At 41.7% G+C, this 18,774-nt stretch overlaps 1 protein-coding gene across 1 annotated transcript in view; it reads left to right on the forward strand.

Moving 5' to 3' along the window:
- Positions 1 to 12,756, forward strand: part of arhgap32a (Rho GTPase activating protein 32a) — a 29,659-nt gene extending 16,903 nt beyond the window's left edge. The window contains exons 14-22 of the mRNA XM_083773069.1: positions 793 to 937; positions 1,606 to 1,688; positions 5,204 to 5,311; positions 5,490 to 5,635; positions 6,016 to 6,232; positions 6,963 to 7,108; positions 7,539 to 7,613; positions 8,388 to 9,110; positions 9,360 to 12,756. Of these exons, the coding sequence (XP_083629195.1) occupies positions 793 to 937; positions 1,606 to 1,688; positions 5,204 to 5,311; positions 5,490 to 5,635; positions 6,016 to 6,232; positions 6,963 to 7,108; positions 7,539 to 7,613; positions 8,388 to 9,110; positions 9,360 to 11,647 (3,931 nt within the window). The 3' untranslated portion in view covers positions 11,648 to 12,756. The remainder of the gene's footprint in view (positions 1 to 792; positions 938 to 1,605; positions 1,689 to 5,203; positions 5,312 to 5,489; positions 5,636 to 6,015; positions 6,233 to 6,962; positions 7,109 to 7,538; positions 7,614 to 8,387; positions 9,111 to 9,359) is intronic.
- The last annotated feature ends 6,018 nt before the right edge of the window (positions 12,757 to 18,774 follow it).

The raw sequence follows: 18,774 nt of genomic DNA on the forward strand, positions 1-18,774 counted from the left end.
ATTCAGAATTGCTTTATTGTCATTGTAAGGAAGCACACAACAAAATTAATAGTGCCCCTCTGTTGGTGCAATTTCAATATCATAAAAAACACAAGACACACAATTAAAAACGATAAAATTGTATAAAAACTTAAAGCAATGTCTGTCACGATCTGACGTTTTCTGCTGTGTTCTAGTGTTCTTTGTTCCTAGTTTGTGTGTTTTAGTGTTGTGCTCTTATTTTGTACTATTTAGTGCCCTGGTTTCCTTTGTGGTTATGGTTACCTGTCTTGTCTCACCTGTGATTATTAGTTTGCTCCACCTGTGTCTTGTTAGTCTCTTAGCCAATCCCTGTCTTGATTTTGTGTATGTTCACCTGTGCCCTGTTTTCCTTGTGTGTATTTATAGCCCTGGTTTGTTGAGTTCTTTGTCAGATCAGATCATTGTTGTATGTTAAGTGTGATGTTGCCTTGTTTCCTGGATTTTGGAATGAACCCTCTAGCATTCTAGACTTCTCTGCGCCTCCCTGTTCTGCACTTGGGTCCTACCTTATTGATCCACACGTGACAATGTCCATAAACAAGAGAGCAATTAGCCACTATACGTGCGTGCAGATATAGAGAATTGTGAATTTCTGCCGGTCCAGCCAACTTCCCACTCAACATATCACACCCACAGGTCTTGGATTAGATTTGTGAAGTTGGAACGTTCTTGAGATATACAGGAGACAGACAGGCCGACAGATTCCATAAATAAATACTTACCGGGTTACTTACTAAACCCTGCATACCTCTTCTGTCTATCTCTATACAGGCATGAGTTTGACTCGGAACAGATCCCAGACCTGACTAGAGATGTGTTCAAGCAGGATATCCACTCAGTGGGCTCGCTGTGCAAACTGTACTTCAGAGAGCTTCCCAACCCCCTGCTTACCTACCAACTCTATGACAGATTCTCAGTAAGGAACAGGAAATCAATCTGGATTATTAGTACAGTTGTTGTATCCAAGTACAGTTGTAACTGAAGTCCATTTCTCTAAAAAATAAAGGGTTTAAGTGGTTAATATGTCTGCTGCTCACCCTAATCTGAAATTATTTTTTGTCCCAGGGAACCCCTGATTTGTGTTGTTAAAATCTTGTAAAAATATCACATTTATTTTTATTTATTTTTTATGCTGACATTGATGCTATATATTGTTTTTAATATAATTTAAATTTAGTTCAGTTTATTATAATATAAAATAAATGGTGAGCTTCCACAGCCTGTTATAGCATGTTTTTGGGGATCTACTAGGATGGGAAGGTGGTATTGTAACAGCCATTGTAAATAAATAATGGAGGGGGAATCCTTTCCAATCTAGCAATGTTTCTTTGTTTATGGACCGGTTTGCTGTACTAAGCTTTTTAGGAAGAAATGTGAATCCTTAAAAATGGTGTAAGGATAAATGCTTAATTTATAATCCGTTTTATGGACACTGTCCTACACCAAAGTAGTACCCTATGTATCAGGCTTAAGCCAAGGCAGCCTGCACAATCCACATTAAGTTTTGTTGAAAATGAAAGGAGACGAAAAACGGTGAATGCCAAGGATAAATAGCTTCCTCTGATCTCAGCTCTGTCTTTACAGGAAGCTGTGTCTGCAGCTACAGATGAAGAGCGGCTGGTCAAAATCCACAATGTCATCCAGCAACTGCCCCCTCCACACTACAGGTCAGGCTCACTGTTGCCTCCTGGTGGCCAGAAGTGGAAGCGCATGGCTTTAGAAAATGATGCAGTGCGTCTGAAGCCCAATTCATACTTCGCCACACAGCGGTGTCACGCTCTGAAAGTAGGCGACCTACAAGCTCACAACGGACCGCACTCACGACGTTGTGAGCTTGTATGTCTGCCATTTTCAGTGCGCAACACCGTCGTGCGACAGAGCATAAATTTGACCTTACACAGACCATTATTCTTGAAAGTAGGTGTTTACCTCGGATGAACTCGGATTGCCAGCCTAGGTGCTTGGACTGCTAGGCCGGCCCAGGCCAAAACTGTTTTTTTAAATGGGTCAGGTAATAGATAACTGATATTGGTTGTAAGAGCCATACGATGTCTACTGATTTTAAATGGAATATATATTGATTACATCACAGCTGGGCATGGGCGAGGCTAGCCCCTCTCGGAACCCTACATAAAGCTTTTCTGAAATTTTGATGAGTTTTATGTAGGGTCTCTGTTCATGACTATATTTCCGTATGGGAATTCTGGAACGCGGACATAAACATGCTCTCTAAGATTGAATCTGCGGCGTTTGACGGCCTTTTTTTGTTTGCGTTATTCTGAATTCGGGAACTTTAAGTACCTATACATTCCACTGCGAATATCTCCTGTGGCGCGGAAGCCGTTAAGTATTTTTAATCTTTGTTTGACCGATTTGGTCGCTTTATTTCTTCTTGTTTGTTTACCGTTTATTGTACCGCCTCCCGGTGTGCGGTTGGCTTGTGCCGGCTACGTCCCTGCCTCTGATCTGCTCTGTCATAGCTATAGCGCCACTAGCTAGCCAGATAGGCGGTACAATGAGGTGTCAATAAACAAGGAAGGAAGAGAAGAATCAAAGCGACCAAATCGGTCAAACAAAGATAAAAAATACTTAACGGCTTCCGCGCCACAGGAGATATTCGCAGCGGCATGTATGGGTACTTATACTTCACATATTCAGAAACCCTCACACGAAAAAATGTCGTCAAAGAGCGCAGACAGGCGTTATCCATGTTGTTTATGTTTTATGAATGTCCGCGTACCAGGGGCCTGTTTCACGAAACTTGGATTAACAAATCCAGGATTTAGGCCAAAACCAGGCTTTTTCAATCCTGGTCTTTACAGCCTGGTTTATTTCGTTCCACTAAAGCCAAGCGAGGCTCAGAATTGGCAGATTTGGCGAGCCGGGATCAGCAAGCCTGGCTTAATAGACAGGCTGGCTTTTTGTCTCTAGACCCATTATGTGGATCACAGATTTACTGATCCTTCTTCTTCATGGGGTATTAAGGCAGTTTGCATCCTTAATAGTTGGCATTACTGCCCCCTTCTGCATATCTCATTATCTTTACTAATCTATTCAAGACTTACTGATACAAGGACTTAAGCTTCTAAAATAAATACTGCTGCTGTAATTAAAGAGAGAACATACTCTCAATAGTGGATAGACTGAATGATTAACTACCCCAAAAATATAGTTTACATTTTACCACTACTACTTAAAACATAATTCTTAATATTGTAAGCATAATGATATTGTCGCATTGTGGTATTTGGCCATAACTCCCTCCTCTGAGGGAGCTACCTTTGGGGAAGGGGGTTATTGTCCAGACAGGGTGAGGGTCATGGGTTCATGTAGCATGCCAGAGTTTGTGCTATTGCCATTGAGAATGCATTGGGCGTTTAAGTTAAATAACTCAGAAACTACAAAACATTTCAAAGTAAAAAGTTCCAGCATGTGTCTCCACAGTAAGCTTAATTTTACAAAGTGTGAATGGAGTTTCTAGGTTAAAGTGATTTTTTGAAGTGCCACTATCTGCCTATAAATGTCTCAAATTTGAAAGCACTATATTTCTAAAACTATGAAACATTTCAAAGATTCCTTTTCATGTCCACCGTAGGATGAACCTAAATAGGTTTGAATGGGGTTTCTAGGTGTAAGTATGTAGGACTAGTAGTGGGTGAAACGTTACAATGGTAATATGTTGTAAACCAATGAGTAATGGTAATATTTAGTGGTTTTCACTTTTATAAAAAAATAATATAATATAATATAATATAATAATTATTCTTAACCATGCACTTGCACGACAGCAAACCTATTCATGGGGAACATTCACCAAAAGCAGCTGATCTACAAGCTCACAAGCTGTCATGATGTTGTGCAGCCTATATATTTTGGTTATTTGATTTTATATAGTGCTTAAATTAGTCCTTTAATGCAGACTGATACAAATAAGGCAACATAAACCCATAATAATTGAATAAATCTGGAAAACATCATTGGTTTGTGATCAGTTCGACGGCTTAATGAACAGTAAAGACATCAGGATTAGGTTAAACCTGGCTATGTCCAAAGCATTAGTTTCCATGGTAACTAATGTAGCATCACTTTCATGAAACCAAATCAAGCCTCAACATATCCAGGTTAACTGGTTAAATTAATCTTGCAAGATTAACCAACTTTCATGAAACCGGTTAATCGCTGATCCAGGATATATTAAGCCAGGATATGTGTTAAATCCCAGCTTAATCTCTAATCCAAGTTTCGTGAAACAGGCCCCAGGTGGCATGGTACTGATGCAACAGGACCCAATGAACTGGGTCTAACAAATGTCAGAAACTTCAGTAGCATTGGGTTCTGCTTGGAGGGCTAGGGCGAGGCCAAAGTTGCCATGGTTACCCAGGGTATTTAAGCCTAGTCCCTGATTGAGCACAGCTGTTGCTGACAGGCAGAGGCACACTGTTTTAAACTGTGTTTGTTAGGCTGATGTTCTCTGTATGCGTTAATGGCAGTTTATGTTTATTTAATTGTATTTAATTTCTAGACTGAAGTATAGGGCTTTGGACTTTGAATAAATATGATTTAATACCAACTGAATGGGAACGTTTTGGACTTCAGTTCTTCTACACACGTCTGAACAACCTCCTAACCGTCAGTAACCAGTAGTGCCAGAAGTATAGGGCTTTGGGCACTACATTGGTATTGAACTTACTAGTTGTACAACACCATCTACTGCTACAATATTGGACTAGAGCAGCACTGAGCTCATAAGATATGATTATTGTAGCCTACTGGTGCATGCAACAGTTATAGATATAGGACTATATCTTGCGCCACCCCTTAACCCTTATCCCTAAACTTATTTGCGTTTTTTTTACTATATTAAAATAGTTAAAATAGCCGATCGACAAGCTCACAATGTCTCGATGTAGATGCCTTTCAAAATAGTATAAAATGGCAAATAAGTTTAGGGTTAAGAGATAAGGTTGGCACAAGATGGAGCCCTAGATGTTTTTCCATGTTGATTCATTGATATACGCAAAATAAAAAAAGCATTTCTTGTTTATTTGATTAATCTAAAAAGTAATTGAAGTAGATGATCCATCGTTGCAGCCCTACTTCATTGATTTGCATCGTATTTATTGATTTTATTCAAGATGGAATAGATCATATAACACCACATGTATTTTGTTTGAATCCACAGGACTCTGGAGTTCCTCATGAGACATCTGTCCACGTTAGCCACCTTCAGCCCGATCACTAACATGCACACCAAAAACCTGGCAATCGTTTGGGCCCCCAACCTGCTCAGGTGAAACCTTTACCACCAACACTTCCATTAGCCATGTAGGTTATGTGTAAAATATGAAATATGGACCGCACCAACAATAGCGTTTCCTTCTAGACCTTCTGTGACAGTGAATTAGAGCATGTCCCAGTGGTTCTAAGCAGTGAAATAGGTCATGGTGTGCTGTAACTGTGTCTTTCAGGTCCAGACAGATTGAGTCAGCCTGTTTTAGTGGCACAGCAGCGTTTATGGAGGTGCGTATCCAGTCGGTGGTGGTGGAGTTCATCCTCAACAACACGGAGGCTTTGTTTAGCGCTAAACTCAATGCCATCATACGGGAGAACACAGGTGTGGGACCACTCCTCATTCAAAGGATGTGCATGTGTGTGTATTTGTATACAGTATATGTACTGTATAGTGTATGTGGTGGGTACATTATATATATATTTAGATATTTATCACATACCCAGTCTTTATTTACCCTAGGTGAGGGGGGGGGATACAGAAATACAGAAAGGGTGTTAAACTTGCCCTGATTGGTCAGCTGCCATATCAGCCCTAGAGTTTATACTGCAGCTGACCAGTCAGCGCAAGCTAGCAGGTGGCACTGCGAGTGACCTTAAGGAGCTCACTATGTCAAACAATGACTACATACAGCTTTGCGTATGTATGTGATAAACACGTTAAACAAATTGTGTCTTTATGGAATGTACTTTTTCTACTTTTAGGTAACAACACATTGGCCAGGCCCAAGTCTCTGATGATCTGCTCGCCTTCAACAAAGCTTCTGTCACTGGAGGAGGCCCAGGCTCGTACCCAGGCCCAGCTGGGCTCCCCTGTCACTCCCACTCCCTCCCTCACGCAAAGCGATTTTATTGAGGTTGGGGAAGGACCCGGGGCTCTGGTCGGCAAGTTCCACACAGTCATCGAGCTTCCTCTGGAGAGGTAATCTGATTGGTTTAACGCATCCATCTATCTATCTATCTATCTATCTATCTATCTATCTATCTATCTATCTATCTATCTATCTATCTATCTATCTATCTATCTATCTATCTATCTATCTATCTATCTATCTATCTATCTATCTATCTATCTATCTATCTATCTATCTATCTATCTATCTATCTCAAACCCATCAGACCTGTGTGTTTACCACTATGCCTTGCGTTATCACAGACAAAACACGGAAGTCAAGCGTTAATCAGCTGTTAAGCAATCAGCTTTTCATTCACGCCACTACAGTTGATGAGAATCTTCAAATCATCGTCCAATCGTCTGCAGACAAGTCACTAGATTATATTATGTTAGATTAGAAAGGGGATGAAATAGGTACTGCCCTTTTCTTATTGAATAAAGAGGCAGTAGATCTCCTGCCTGAGGGCAGGACATTAAAATCAGGTGCTGAGATTATGAGTTGAGTCTCGTGATCTTTCCTGCTTTCTCCTTTGAACTGACAGTTTTTAAGATGTTCTTACTGAGCTCACATTACATCACTGCTGAATGTGCTGAACTTTCATGCCAGTTGCTTTGCCATTGTCTCTGCATACTAATGCCTAATATCTTGGTCATGTTTTACTTTATTATGTTGTAATTTGTACATATATTTACACCTGTATTTGGAATGCTTAATCCTTTGACTGAAGGTCTCTGTTTTGTGTCTATGTTGTTGCAGCAAGCGGCCTCCTGCTAAGGTTAAGAAGTCTCCTGTGGGGAACTGGCGGTCCTTCTTCCACCTGGGCAAGTCCCATTCTGGGTCTAAACGGAAGCTGAAGCGTCACCCCAGCGAGCCCAACGAGATCAAAAGCATCGCACTGCCAGGTCATAACACTGCTAAGCAATGTTGATTTTTGTCGACTAAAACTATGATGAAAAACGTTGACTACTTTTTATGCCCACTGACTAAATATGTTGACAATTTTGTCAACAAATAAAAACTACACTAAAATGTTAGGGAGGGACTGGATAAGTGATCAAGTAGAACTGAAAGACAAGTCACTTTATGTTTGGTTTTGCTTTGGTTTTCGCTCGTTGCGCTCTGAAAATAGCAGATCTACAAGTTCACAACACATTGTGAGCTATTTTCAGTATGCAACCAAGTGTAGAATCAATCAGGCATTAGGACACCATCAAGGCCTGCCAAAATACATTTTTGTAGTTTTTGTTTCACATTAACTGTTCAGGGAACTGTTGAATGAGAGGTGACAGGCAGGTTTCTTGCCTAATTGCTGTGCATATACTGTATGTGCAGGTGGAAGAGGAGATTGTGGTACACTGCGTTCCACCAAAAGTGAGGAATCTCTCACCTCTTTGCACAATGTGGAAGGTAATTATGCTCGCAATAAAAACACAAATTGTATTATGATGGCAGAGCTCTAACACCCATTCCTAACATACCATGATGTGAGAAAGTGAATGAACAAAGAATTTGAGCACTTCTACACTGGTATTGATTGACATCAGGAAAATGTGTTCATATTACTTGCCTCAAGTGTGCTACTACAGAGAGTCTGTATCTACGCCTCCTGAAAGTCTGTTTGTCATTTCCGTTCACTATTTAAAATATCTTTTAAATAGTTTAGAATTGGCAGCTGGTGTAGCCGTCTGGGCACCATGCGGCTGTTAATCCAGTCTGGCAGTGTGCCGCGGGTTCGACTCCCGATCCCGACGGCCTTTACTGCGTGTCACGCCCCCATCTCTCTCTCCCCAATTCCTGTCAGCCTACTCCCTACTGTATACCTATCCCTCCATAAAAAATAAAATAAAAAAGGCAAAAGCCACAAAAGAACAAAATCTAAAAAGAATGTTTTAGAATTTCATTTTTTTCTAAGCAGCAAGCTAGTCCAAATTGACTCATTTGAATTAGAGTAGACTTATTTATGCGGCTGCGTGGGGGGGGGGGGGGGGGGAAATCTGCTGACTCCGTTGACTGATAGGCAGAATCATTCAAAAGTTGTGTGTGCAAATTGTCTGTCCGTCTGAGAGACTAGGAAAGGGTGAATGTGTGAATTGATCTTTATGTGCTTTATTTTCTAAAGATGATATTCTTTGACCTTTAAATGTCTCAATATCTGCATCATCTTTGTTTCCTTCTGACCAGGGGAGCCGCAGAGCTACCGTCCTACTAGACCTCGTTCCACCAGCGAGGCCATCACCTCCAACTTGAGGGTTGACAAAGGCGAACACAACAGTCACCTACGGAATGAGAGCCATGTCAGCGCTGATCCTATCCGCGCCGATCCCGCACGTGCCTCAGCACACGTTTCGCTTTCACAACAGGAGGACGACCTTGACCTTTGCCCTCCAGCTGAAGGCTTTTCCACCTTGGACTTTGACCCCATGTCATTTCAGTGCAGCCCTCCTTTGGCGATACCTGGACCTCGGCACAACAGGGAGAGCGGCAGGTGGAGGAAAAGTGCTGGGGTTTCCAGTGAATCAGAACTCATCTCCTCCCCATATAGAATCACCAACAGTTCTCAGTCACCGGATATTAGTCCAATTTGTGGGAAAAGGGGAAAGAAGGCTTCACAACCGCTATCCCCTAAACTCAGGAAGAGGTCCTTTAAGTCCACCCCTGTGGCTGAAACAGATGCGCATGCTGTGTCTGCCTCCACATCACGCAATGTGTCTGACCCTCGGGGTTCTGCATCCTCCTTTCTTCCACCTGCCCCCTCCTCTCCTCCAGTGGAAAGGTGTGAGGTTCCGCCGACAAATGGGAAGGAGCAGAGAACCTCCTGCCAAAGTGGCAGTCCACCCAGCACACTGAGCCAGGCCTCAGCCCTATCGGACCTTAGCCAGTCTGCACAGAACCTGCCCGATCCAGGTTAGTACTAAAATATACTGTCATAATCAAATGAACACTCAAATTGAAAATATATTTTTATATATATTTTTTTTTATATGTTTGCATGAAATAAATCATTATTAGTAGTAGCGGTAATATATCTTTTATACTTCAGCTATAATTTCTTATAGTTTCTTATCAAAGCTTTTGTGTCTTGTCCCATCATGTCTTATCATAGCATTGTTTGTCCTGTCATACTGTAGCGTTGTTTGTCTTATGCCTCCCCAGGAGCAGATAGACTTATGAGTTCAGTGTCTGTTCTGCCTCCTCACCCTCCATTGACCAGCGCTGCACGCAAATTGGCTCTTGCTCTGGCCGAATCTGCCCAGAAGGCCAGCAATAGCTCCCAGAAGAGAAGCATGCGCATGCACATCCCATCATATGCTCTCCACAGACCAGACCTTCCACATTCACAGGAAAGACCTCATCGACCCACTGTTCTCCATGTCCAGGCGTACCCTCAGGGGCACTCTCCGATGACTTCTATTTCCCCGCTGTCACCCCAAGCTCGTACCCCTAATCAGAGCCGTTGTAGTCCTAAACCTGTTTATTTTCGTCCTGCACATCTAAGCTCAGAGCCATTACAAGTGAATGATCGACAGGAAAGGAGTAACTTCACCCCTAACGTCAGCCCGCTAGGTTCTGGGAGCTTGGACGAGGCTAACACAGAAATGAGGGAACATGGAGAGGAGAAAAAGCAGTCCCTGGAGTTTCTCAGACCTAATAGCACACAGACAGAACCTACTTATCATAATATTGGGGTCTCAACCCCCATCCAGCCAGTTTGCTCCATTCAGAGCCCGTCAAACTCAGCTGTCTATGATCACACTGATTCTGTCAATGTCTTTAACTTTAGAACTGTTTTGGCTGAGACCTCGATGCCTGCTTCGGTTGAGGAGGTCCTGCCACGTCCGTCTCAACCATCCTTAGCCCACTACAGCCCAGAAGAGCACAGAGGTCTGGGCACAGTTGAGAATGACTACAGTCACCACAGAACCAATGTGGCTTCACAGATGCCTGTACCGCACTATCCTCGACCTGGGGCTTTGCCTCATCGCCTTTCAGGGCAGAAGAGCGTATACAAGGTTCCTCCTGAAAGCAATTACAACACTTTAGGCTTAAGGCAGCCCTTATCGCCTCAAAATAGAGGTCCCTTCAGAGATGATCCATTGATGGGCGACCCACACAGGCCATGGGGCCAGTGGCAAAGGTCAAGTGATAGAGTAGTGGAGCTTCCAGCGATCCGTAGATCTCACTCCTTCCACGCTCCTCAGATAAGTCACTATGAACTTGCAGAGACTGAAGTCCTTCCGCCTGACACAATGTTTTACGTCCATCAGCCCTCGGTCAAGGAAACCCCCTACAAATGGCTGGTTCAGCCAGACCTCCACCCTGTTGAGCCATACTTTGAGAATGGACGCGTTCAGTACCGTTGCAATCCCTACTCAGATGCAAGACCAGTACATGACTCTCACTATTATATCGACCCATACCGCCAAAGCAGCATCAGACATAGTCAGTCCTATACTTTGCGTTCCAGTAGGGATAGTGGAAGGTCTGATTACTACTATTGCCCTCCGCATCATGTCCCATCAGCAAACCAGGAAATCTTGTTAGAGAGCAAGGACACAGATTATGAAAGACGAGTTGCAGAGGGTTTTGATAGACTTGTCTACCAACCAGTCCCACAAGAAAACAGATATAGGCATAAGACCACTAGTCCAATTATGTCCCCCTATGAAAATCCCCTTTCACCTATCGACTATCAAGGTAGAGAGATAATGCACACAAGGAGCAAGTCAGACCCAGGGAATGCCTGCCTTCTTTCCATCGACAAGGTAGACAGTCAACGTAAAGTAGTTGCTACATCCCCAACTTCCCCAGGGCACCAACAGACAGACCCTGAGGTCGCCAGGCAACAGAGCAGACATTGGCCTGAAAAGGAACTAATCCCACCTAGGAGAGAGAATGTACCCAGGAGGATTCAGGTCAAACAGGCTTCCCCACCCGTACACCAGTCACAGCAGCAGCCTCAGATACGTAAAATCCCCTCACTTCCAGAGAGGTGTTCTAACCTGAAGAACATTGAGGCCAATAACAGATTTAGTGCACGTGCTCTTGAACAGGAGAGGTTGATGATGACCAATGCTGCCAACAGTTACTCCAGCCACTTGAAGCCCAACGTCCCGAGGAGACCAGGTCGATCACAGAGCACCAAAGAGCATCGTCACTACCACCATTATCGCACTAAATCTCCTCGTGATTCAGAGCGCCAGGGTTCCTTTTCCAACAGAAGGACACAGAGCACTAAAGTCAGGCCCACACACTACGACCACATGGAAGGGTATTATGCATCTCCAAAACCTAAACCCATCAGATCTGGCAAAGCTGTTGCTGGATACATGCCTAGCCACGGCTGCATGTCTCCCCACAGACACAGACTGCTCTCCAAGGCCCTGGGTCATGGGGCTTTTCATCAGACTGGACTGAGATCAGAAGCCGGGGGTTACGAGTAACCACTGACCTTATTCTGATTCCAACTGGGGCCAAAAGAGACCAGCAGTTTCCCCTGCCAGACCAACTGACTGTTGAGCTGAAGGCATTGTGTGTTTAACCTCATAAAACCTACAGAAAGAAGAGTGACAAAGGCATTGATACTGTTTGAAGTGCTAATTGTGTAGTATATTCTATTAAAGGGAGTTCATAAGGAATGAATGAATCCTGTCATATCCTATGATATGCAAGAGTTGATAGGATTTGAACATGTTGAGAAAAAGGTGGATGATATTCATATTTTATTTTTGGTATGAACAATGTGAAACGAAAAGGTACAGTAACAACTACGTCCGTGATAATCTTTTTAAAACAGGCCTACATGAACGTACATATTATGTAAGATAAAAGCTTCACTTTAACTATATTTGCATAGGCAATACATGTGTTACATATAATATGTGGCTAGTGTAATGTATATTATTTTAGCTAAAAAAAAAAAATCATTACGAAACCAGCTTCAGCCACATGCATTTGATTTATTTGGGTCTTTTTATGCTTTATTTCAGATAGGTTAGTGTACTGTAGAGAGACAGGAAACTAGAGCAGAGAGAGGAGAGACATGCGAGAGACCAGGCAGGGTTCGGATTCTAACCTGCTTCCTCATGCTCAGTGGGAGCATATGGTCTATGTGTGGTTTTCCACTACATGGTAGTGTCTCAACGCGATCAGTAGTAACATCCACCCCTCTGTGTAAGAGTGCTCTGAAGAACAATGCCGACTTGTCGGCATTGTTCAATCTCTGCTTCCATGCTCGATGGGGGAGTGATCTGCAAGTGACGATTCTCTCTGGCCAATCAGTAGTTTGCAGTGTTTTCAGTATCGCTTCAACACGACAGAGGTGATGTCAAAAAGAAGTACCAGGTTCTAGGAACTACTTTGTCCCAGTGGAAAACCAAAAAAGGAGAGTAAAGTCGAGTAGAGTTGAGCCGGTATCATCTAGTGGGAAGGTGACACTACTAACTGGCTGAGCCACCAGGCAACCCAGCCTCATGCACTTTTAAGGGTAACTGTGTTTCAAACTGAATGTCTTATTTGACCTCATATACATAGATCTTTTTTTGTTTTGTTTTTTTAAAGGTATATTCAGTGATTTCACTCAAAAAACCTTAGGTTTCGTTTTTGGCTGGGACCTAAGCCTTTCATCCAATCAGGATAGAGAGCCAAAAACTAAACCTAAGGTATTTTGACCCCCAGGGGTTAACTGGGGACAGGGAGGAACTCCTTATATGGTCAGCACACTCTATAGTAGAGAGGATTGTCACAACAAAACAAAAAAATAAGTGATATTTGAATTAAGTGAAATCACTGAATATACCTTTAATATTAGTATTTACTTAATGCTTGGAATAATTGTAGATGAATAAGCACTTTTGGTGGTCAAATCAACGATAGTGATTTATTTGTCTCTAACTTGCACTTATCTCTTGTGAAAGGGACACTAATTACAATCTGGGAAGAACAAATGGCTTGCTATGGTTTCGGTGAAGGTCACAGCAACCATAGTATGAGATATAATATACATGATTAACGCAATCATTAGGACAGTATGGTATGGCAATTTGGTATGACATTGTGGTGTCACAAAATTATTGCTTCTCTTTTTAGGGATCTTTTAACAATGTGGTGATTTACAGTACATAATATGGTGATGTTATTAAATGTTTAAGAGCATACTTCAATTTCAGTTCTGTAAGTGTAAAGGATATACTTTTGGGTTAATGTTTTATTTTATTTTATTTTAAGGAGAGTTGTAAAGAAAAAATAAAGACATATATTGTGTATCGGATTATAATTTGATCTCTTTATTACAAAATATTCTCACTTGAGAGGTTGTTCAAACTGAATGGCCTGTGCAGATGTTGTTGTTTTTAGATACACCAGCAGGTGGCACAGTAGTACCACAACCATTACAGAGCAAGGACAGACAACTATTACTTGATGTCTGATGCCATGCCTGATGCCTCAATATCGTTTTTCCATCTTAATCATGCTTTTGTGTGTATCCATGAGGCCATTTGTGTTGTACAAATAATTTCACTTATTGACGATTAGGCCCTACGTTATTTTAATTATCACCACTGCCTTAAGTAGTAATTTGCACATGCCTGCACACAATGGATGAAATTAGGCTGTTCTTCAAAGGATAGGCTATAGGCCAGGGGTGGCAGCCCAAGTACTAAGTAGATCACAAAGGCTGTGCATGTAGACCACATGACATGCCCTAAAAATATATTATTTAAATGTCAAATAAAAAAGGTATCTGCCACTTGAATTAAGGTGACTTGATTGATTGACATAAAAAATGGCCTCGGCTCAAACCCACAATGCAATACCATTTGTTTTCAGGTATTGTATCACAGTGTTCAGAAGAAATGCACAAAGTGCACAAAGACCCGCACATCGTCTGCACTTGCAATATGAACACTTTATTTGGGCAACGTTTCGGTCAAAGACCTTCTTGTGCACTTTATGTGCATTCTTTCTGAACACATTGAGCCTGTCTCAGAGCCTATCAGGTGTGCATAAGACTTTGTTGCCAGGTATTGTATCACAAACAGTAGCATTACAAAGTTATATACAAGAAACCCCTACCAATTATTTTGAAAGTAGCTCTAGCTCAAGTCAAAAAAGTTGTTTCGGTCACCATTTAAATTGAACTGAGCTGTAAGGTTAATCACAAACCATTAGTCAAGGTTGTCCTTGGGTATTGGTGCTTTGTATTGGTGCTTAGTTAAAAAAAAAAAAAGTATTAAAGTAAATCATCAAAATAGGCAGCCCTCCATTCACAGCTGACTGAATGACTTGCTCTGTGGCAAAAACCCATTAGGAGAACCCGTGGAACCAAAGCAGTCTCCTGGCAGAGCTCTGCATTGCTCCTGGAGCAGTGAGACATTGTTTATTCATCGGCACATTGGCATTCAAGGTGCATCTACACTGTTCTTTCTCATAACCAACAAGTTGCAATTTTTATGCATGTGAAGGTTGAAGGCAAATTATTTATGGGAGACTGGACCTGGGGAAAGAGAACGGCCTCTAGCAAAATGGTTTACATTGAGAGCAATCCTTTTCTATAGGCTATTGAATTCGCTGGATCACAGCAAGATATGCATGTATTATTCAGCTTTTCTGGAGTTGAATTGGTGCCCTGGCAGACAGCCATTCGCCCTTTGGACATTGTGATGTATTTGGGATACTTTCAAGTTCAAGTTAGAGTCTTATTTTTCAGCAAAGGGTGCAAATTATATGAAAGAAAAATAGCTCTCCCACCCAAAAAAAATAAGAAATGGTGCAATCCATTTGAAGGTATATGGGATGGAAGGGAGGTTGAGCAAGTTGACTTTAATTCAGAGGAGGCATGAACTCGCACCCATACAGAGCATCAGCATTATTCAAGAACATCTGGTGTATAATCCAGATTCAGTGCTAGAAATGGAATGTATCAGGGGTCTGGTGCCAAGCAGCAGCAGGTGCTAGGGCTAGGCAATGGGACTGGCCTACACCTCAGTATGTAAATGATAAAGGGGTAAGTTATTGTTTTGTGAGCTTGTAGATTGGCTATTTTTGGCAAATATATTTATTTATTGTAGAGACAGAAATGAGGGAGGCTTAGTATATACTCCTGGAGGACTCTGTTTAGTACTGCATGGCGGGTCTTCTTAAGGTAACTGCACAATTATCATTACTTTAACTAGAAAATACTGTTCCTGAAGAAATATTGTGGGCTCGACTAGCTCTCTAGGCTACTCGATGACGATGTATTGATATCGACCCATGTGGCGTCACAGCCCCCGTCCCTCTGTCTTCCAATTGGTTGACCCACACATGTTGTGGAGGTAACTTTTTGAGCAGCTGCTCGGGATTCATACGTTTGAATGAAGTTCATGTTTTATTCTTGTTTTGTTATGTTTATTTTTATTTTTATTTGACAGCCACAGGGAAAAACGTTCTAAGCCTACAGCACAATAAAGCTGTGAGACATTTCCAGTCTGCATCAAAAACTCCATTACTGGGATGGTTTGTCCTTCATAATCCTTTAAATTTCTGCCCTACTCATGGATTGTAGCAGAGTAGAGAAAGATTTCAGGACCATCTTCAGCTGCTTGAGGTTGTACAGGCATTGTACTCGCCTTATTTGCCACAGTCTCTGTGTGAATTCTCCAAATCAGGTCTGTGAGTGCTAAAGAGGTTGAGTGCACGACAGCGAGCTCTCTCCCGTCCCTGCAGGAGCCAATACGAGAGCAGGTGCTATAGGGCAGAAACATAAAGGATTATGGAGGACAAACCATCCCAATAATGGATTGTTTGATGCAGACTGGAAATGTCTCACAGCCTTCGACATGGCCTTAGAAGGTTGTCCCCTGCTGTGGCTGCCCAGAGCCCTGAATGAGGCCACGGTAACAAAATAAATAAAATCACACCCTTGTGAAGTGAGGGGATCATTCTGCCAATGAAAATGTTGCGTCCTGCACCTTCGTCTTCAATGTTTATGTTTACGCAATGTTTGTGTTTGCACAAGTTTACACTCCATTCATTGTCAATGGCATTCAATGTTCGTGTTTGCACAAACACTCAAAACTTGCCATTCATTGTGTGACAGGTCCTACTGTTCCTACTCATGTTTTGTGGACTATATTGGTTCAGTTGCTGATATGTTCATGATTATGTACTGTACTATTTTCTTTAAAAAAATGTGTTAAAGGTTAGTGAGTTCTGACATAACTAGCACATGGACTTCTATGACATCCTTTCCAAACTGTTATCTCTTCTCATTTTGTGGGCTAATTAGTGTGTCTGCAATAATTTCTAAATATGTCCCTGATACTATACAGTAGCTAACGATGTTTTCATAATACTTATATGTAGGCTACATAAATTCTTTTTTTTTTTTAAATAATATTTGTTTTATTTGGAAAGAGCAGAACATTACAGATAGCATTTTCACATATGACACACGAGCAATTCCCAAGATTCTTTTTTTTTTCTTTTTCCCACCCCTCTTCACTCCCTCATCCCCCCTCCATGTGGCTCCAACTCCAATGTCTCTGTATAGTCCTTTTTCATGTGACATCAAGTCCACACTTGAACAGGGACAAACAGGGCAATATCACTTCGGATTTAAACATTTCAGGAGGACAAAAAGAACAACCAACAAAAAAAACGAAAGTATATACACCATTGCTGAGGGGGACAAAAACAACCGACCATGAGAGAAAGAGAGGTGTCTTGAACATTTTCTACAGTCGTAAAGCAGGCACAGGACCAGTGAGATCACACAAAGTCCGCTCTCAGAGGGGCAATGTGCACTATCCAGTTGTTCCAAATTTGGTAGAAATTGTCTAATCTAGTTCTTAACATGTATGTTAATTTCTCCATTTTGAAAATATCCAGGACTATTCCATGCCAATCGTCCATTGTGGGTGTGATTGGGGATAGCCATCTTCTTGTTATTGACTTTTTGCTGGCTGCCAAGAGCACCTGCAGTAGCTTTGTGTATCTCGACTGGTTAAGACATTCAATGTGGCCCAGGTACAAGGTTGTGAAGTTAAAAGGTATTGGAGTATTAAATACTGAACACAGTGATTTGTGAATATTTTTCCAAAACACCCCCAACTTGGGGCACCCCCAGAAAATGTGGAAGTGGTTGGCTTTCTTTGCCCCACACTGCCTCCAGCACGGCCTATCATCCCCTTTGTATTTTTTCCTGATACGGGGTCTTAAAATATCTAATAATATTTTTCCAACAATGCTCTCTCCAGTCCATAGAACAAGTTGAGGTAGACTGGAACTCCCAGATCCCTTCCCACACTTCCTCCAAGAGTTCAATTCCTGCATCCCTCTCCCATCTCTCTTTGATGTACAACGTGCTTTCATTTTTAGCATCTGAAATGGCTCCATATAACTCAGAGATGGACTTACTTGGCTCCACTGTGAGAGCTGACTTCAATATGGAAAAAAACTCTGATTCAACTGCAGAAAACTCTCTGAGTTTACATTCTTGATTAATATAGTGCCGCACCTGGAGATATCTGTAAAAGTCAGCCTGTTCGAAACCATATTTGACTTGTATTGATCTGAAACTATCGACTTCACTTCTTTGTATAAATGACATAAGTTGTGACATCTTTCTCTATCCATGACTTAAATCTAATGTCACCTCTATTTGGGGCAAAATATGTATCGAAGGCACACCATCTGAAAAGTTTCAAAAAATGTAAGTGGTGCAACCACTTCTACATCCAGCATGCAATGTCTGTGTACCTGTTTGTTTGTGATGTACCTGTGTGAGCACGAGTGGTGTGCGCATGCGTGAAATTGGAACGAGAGAAGTATGTGACATGGCCACCTGCTGGACGCAAACGATACAGAGAAGAAATTGGAACGATACAGAGAAGAAATTGGAATGATACAAATTGGAACGATACAGAGAACCAATAGACGGGAGTTGCACCACTTGGTTCACACTGGTGTGATTTTTTTTAAACCACATGATCTCACAACCTTCTGCCACACAGTTAACGTATGGTTTATCCATGGATTATTGATCCTCTCTAATTGGTCCGCCAAACCAGGCTACATAAATTCTATATTTCAAGTCACAGTTGAAATGTAAGTCTGATCTGCAGCACATGCATACGTCTAATCCACATACTGTACTGTACATCAGCATAGCGTTCCAGTGAGGACAAGGATTTAGCTAGAACTAAATGTATGTATACGGTAGGTATACATGTGTGTTTTCATGCAATGCATCAATCTCATAATTTTTCTTCACTTTTGGCAGTCATTTTTATTTCAGAAACATGCATGTAAACCTTTTACAGGTAAAGGGATTAAGAATAACCCAGTTAATACAGCTGTATATTTATGCCACCTGATTACTTGGCCATGTGTAATCCTGATTGTAAGTGTGTGCATGTGCATAGGTCTACAGAATTGCTTCTTACTGTAGGTTCAGGTCAAATGTGTGTTGGAGGAAAGCATTACATTTGGCAATATTTTACACTTGTATAGGCTATTTTTGAATAGCCGATAAGATAAGTGTTTAAACTGTTCTTGCATGGAACACCATATGGGAACAGACCCTCTG

The sequence above is a fragment of the Protomyctophum parallelum genome, assembly GCF_964188405.1.
Source record: "Protomyctophum parallelum genome assembly, chromosome: 9".
NCBI lineage: Eukaryota > Metazoa > Chordata > Actinopteri > Myctophiformes > Myctophidae > Protomyctophum > Protomyctophum parallelum.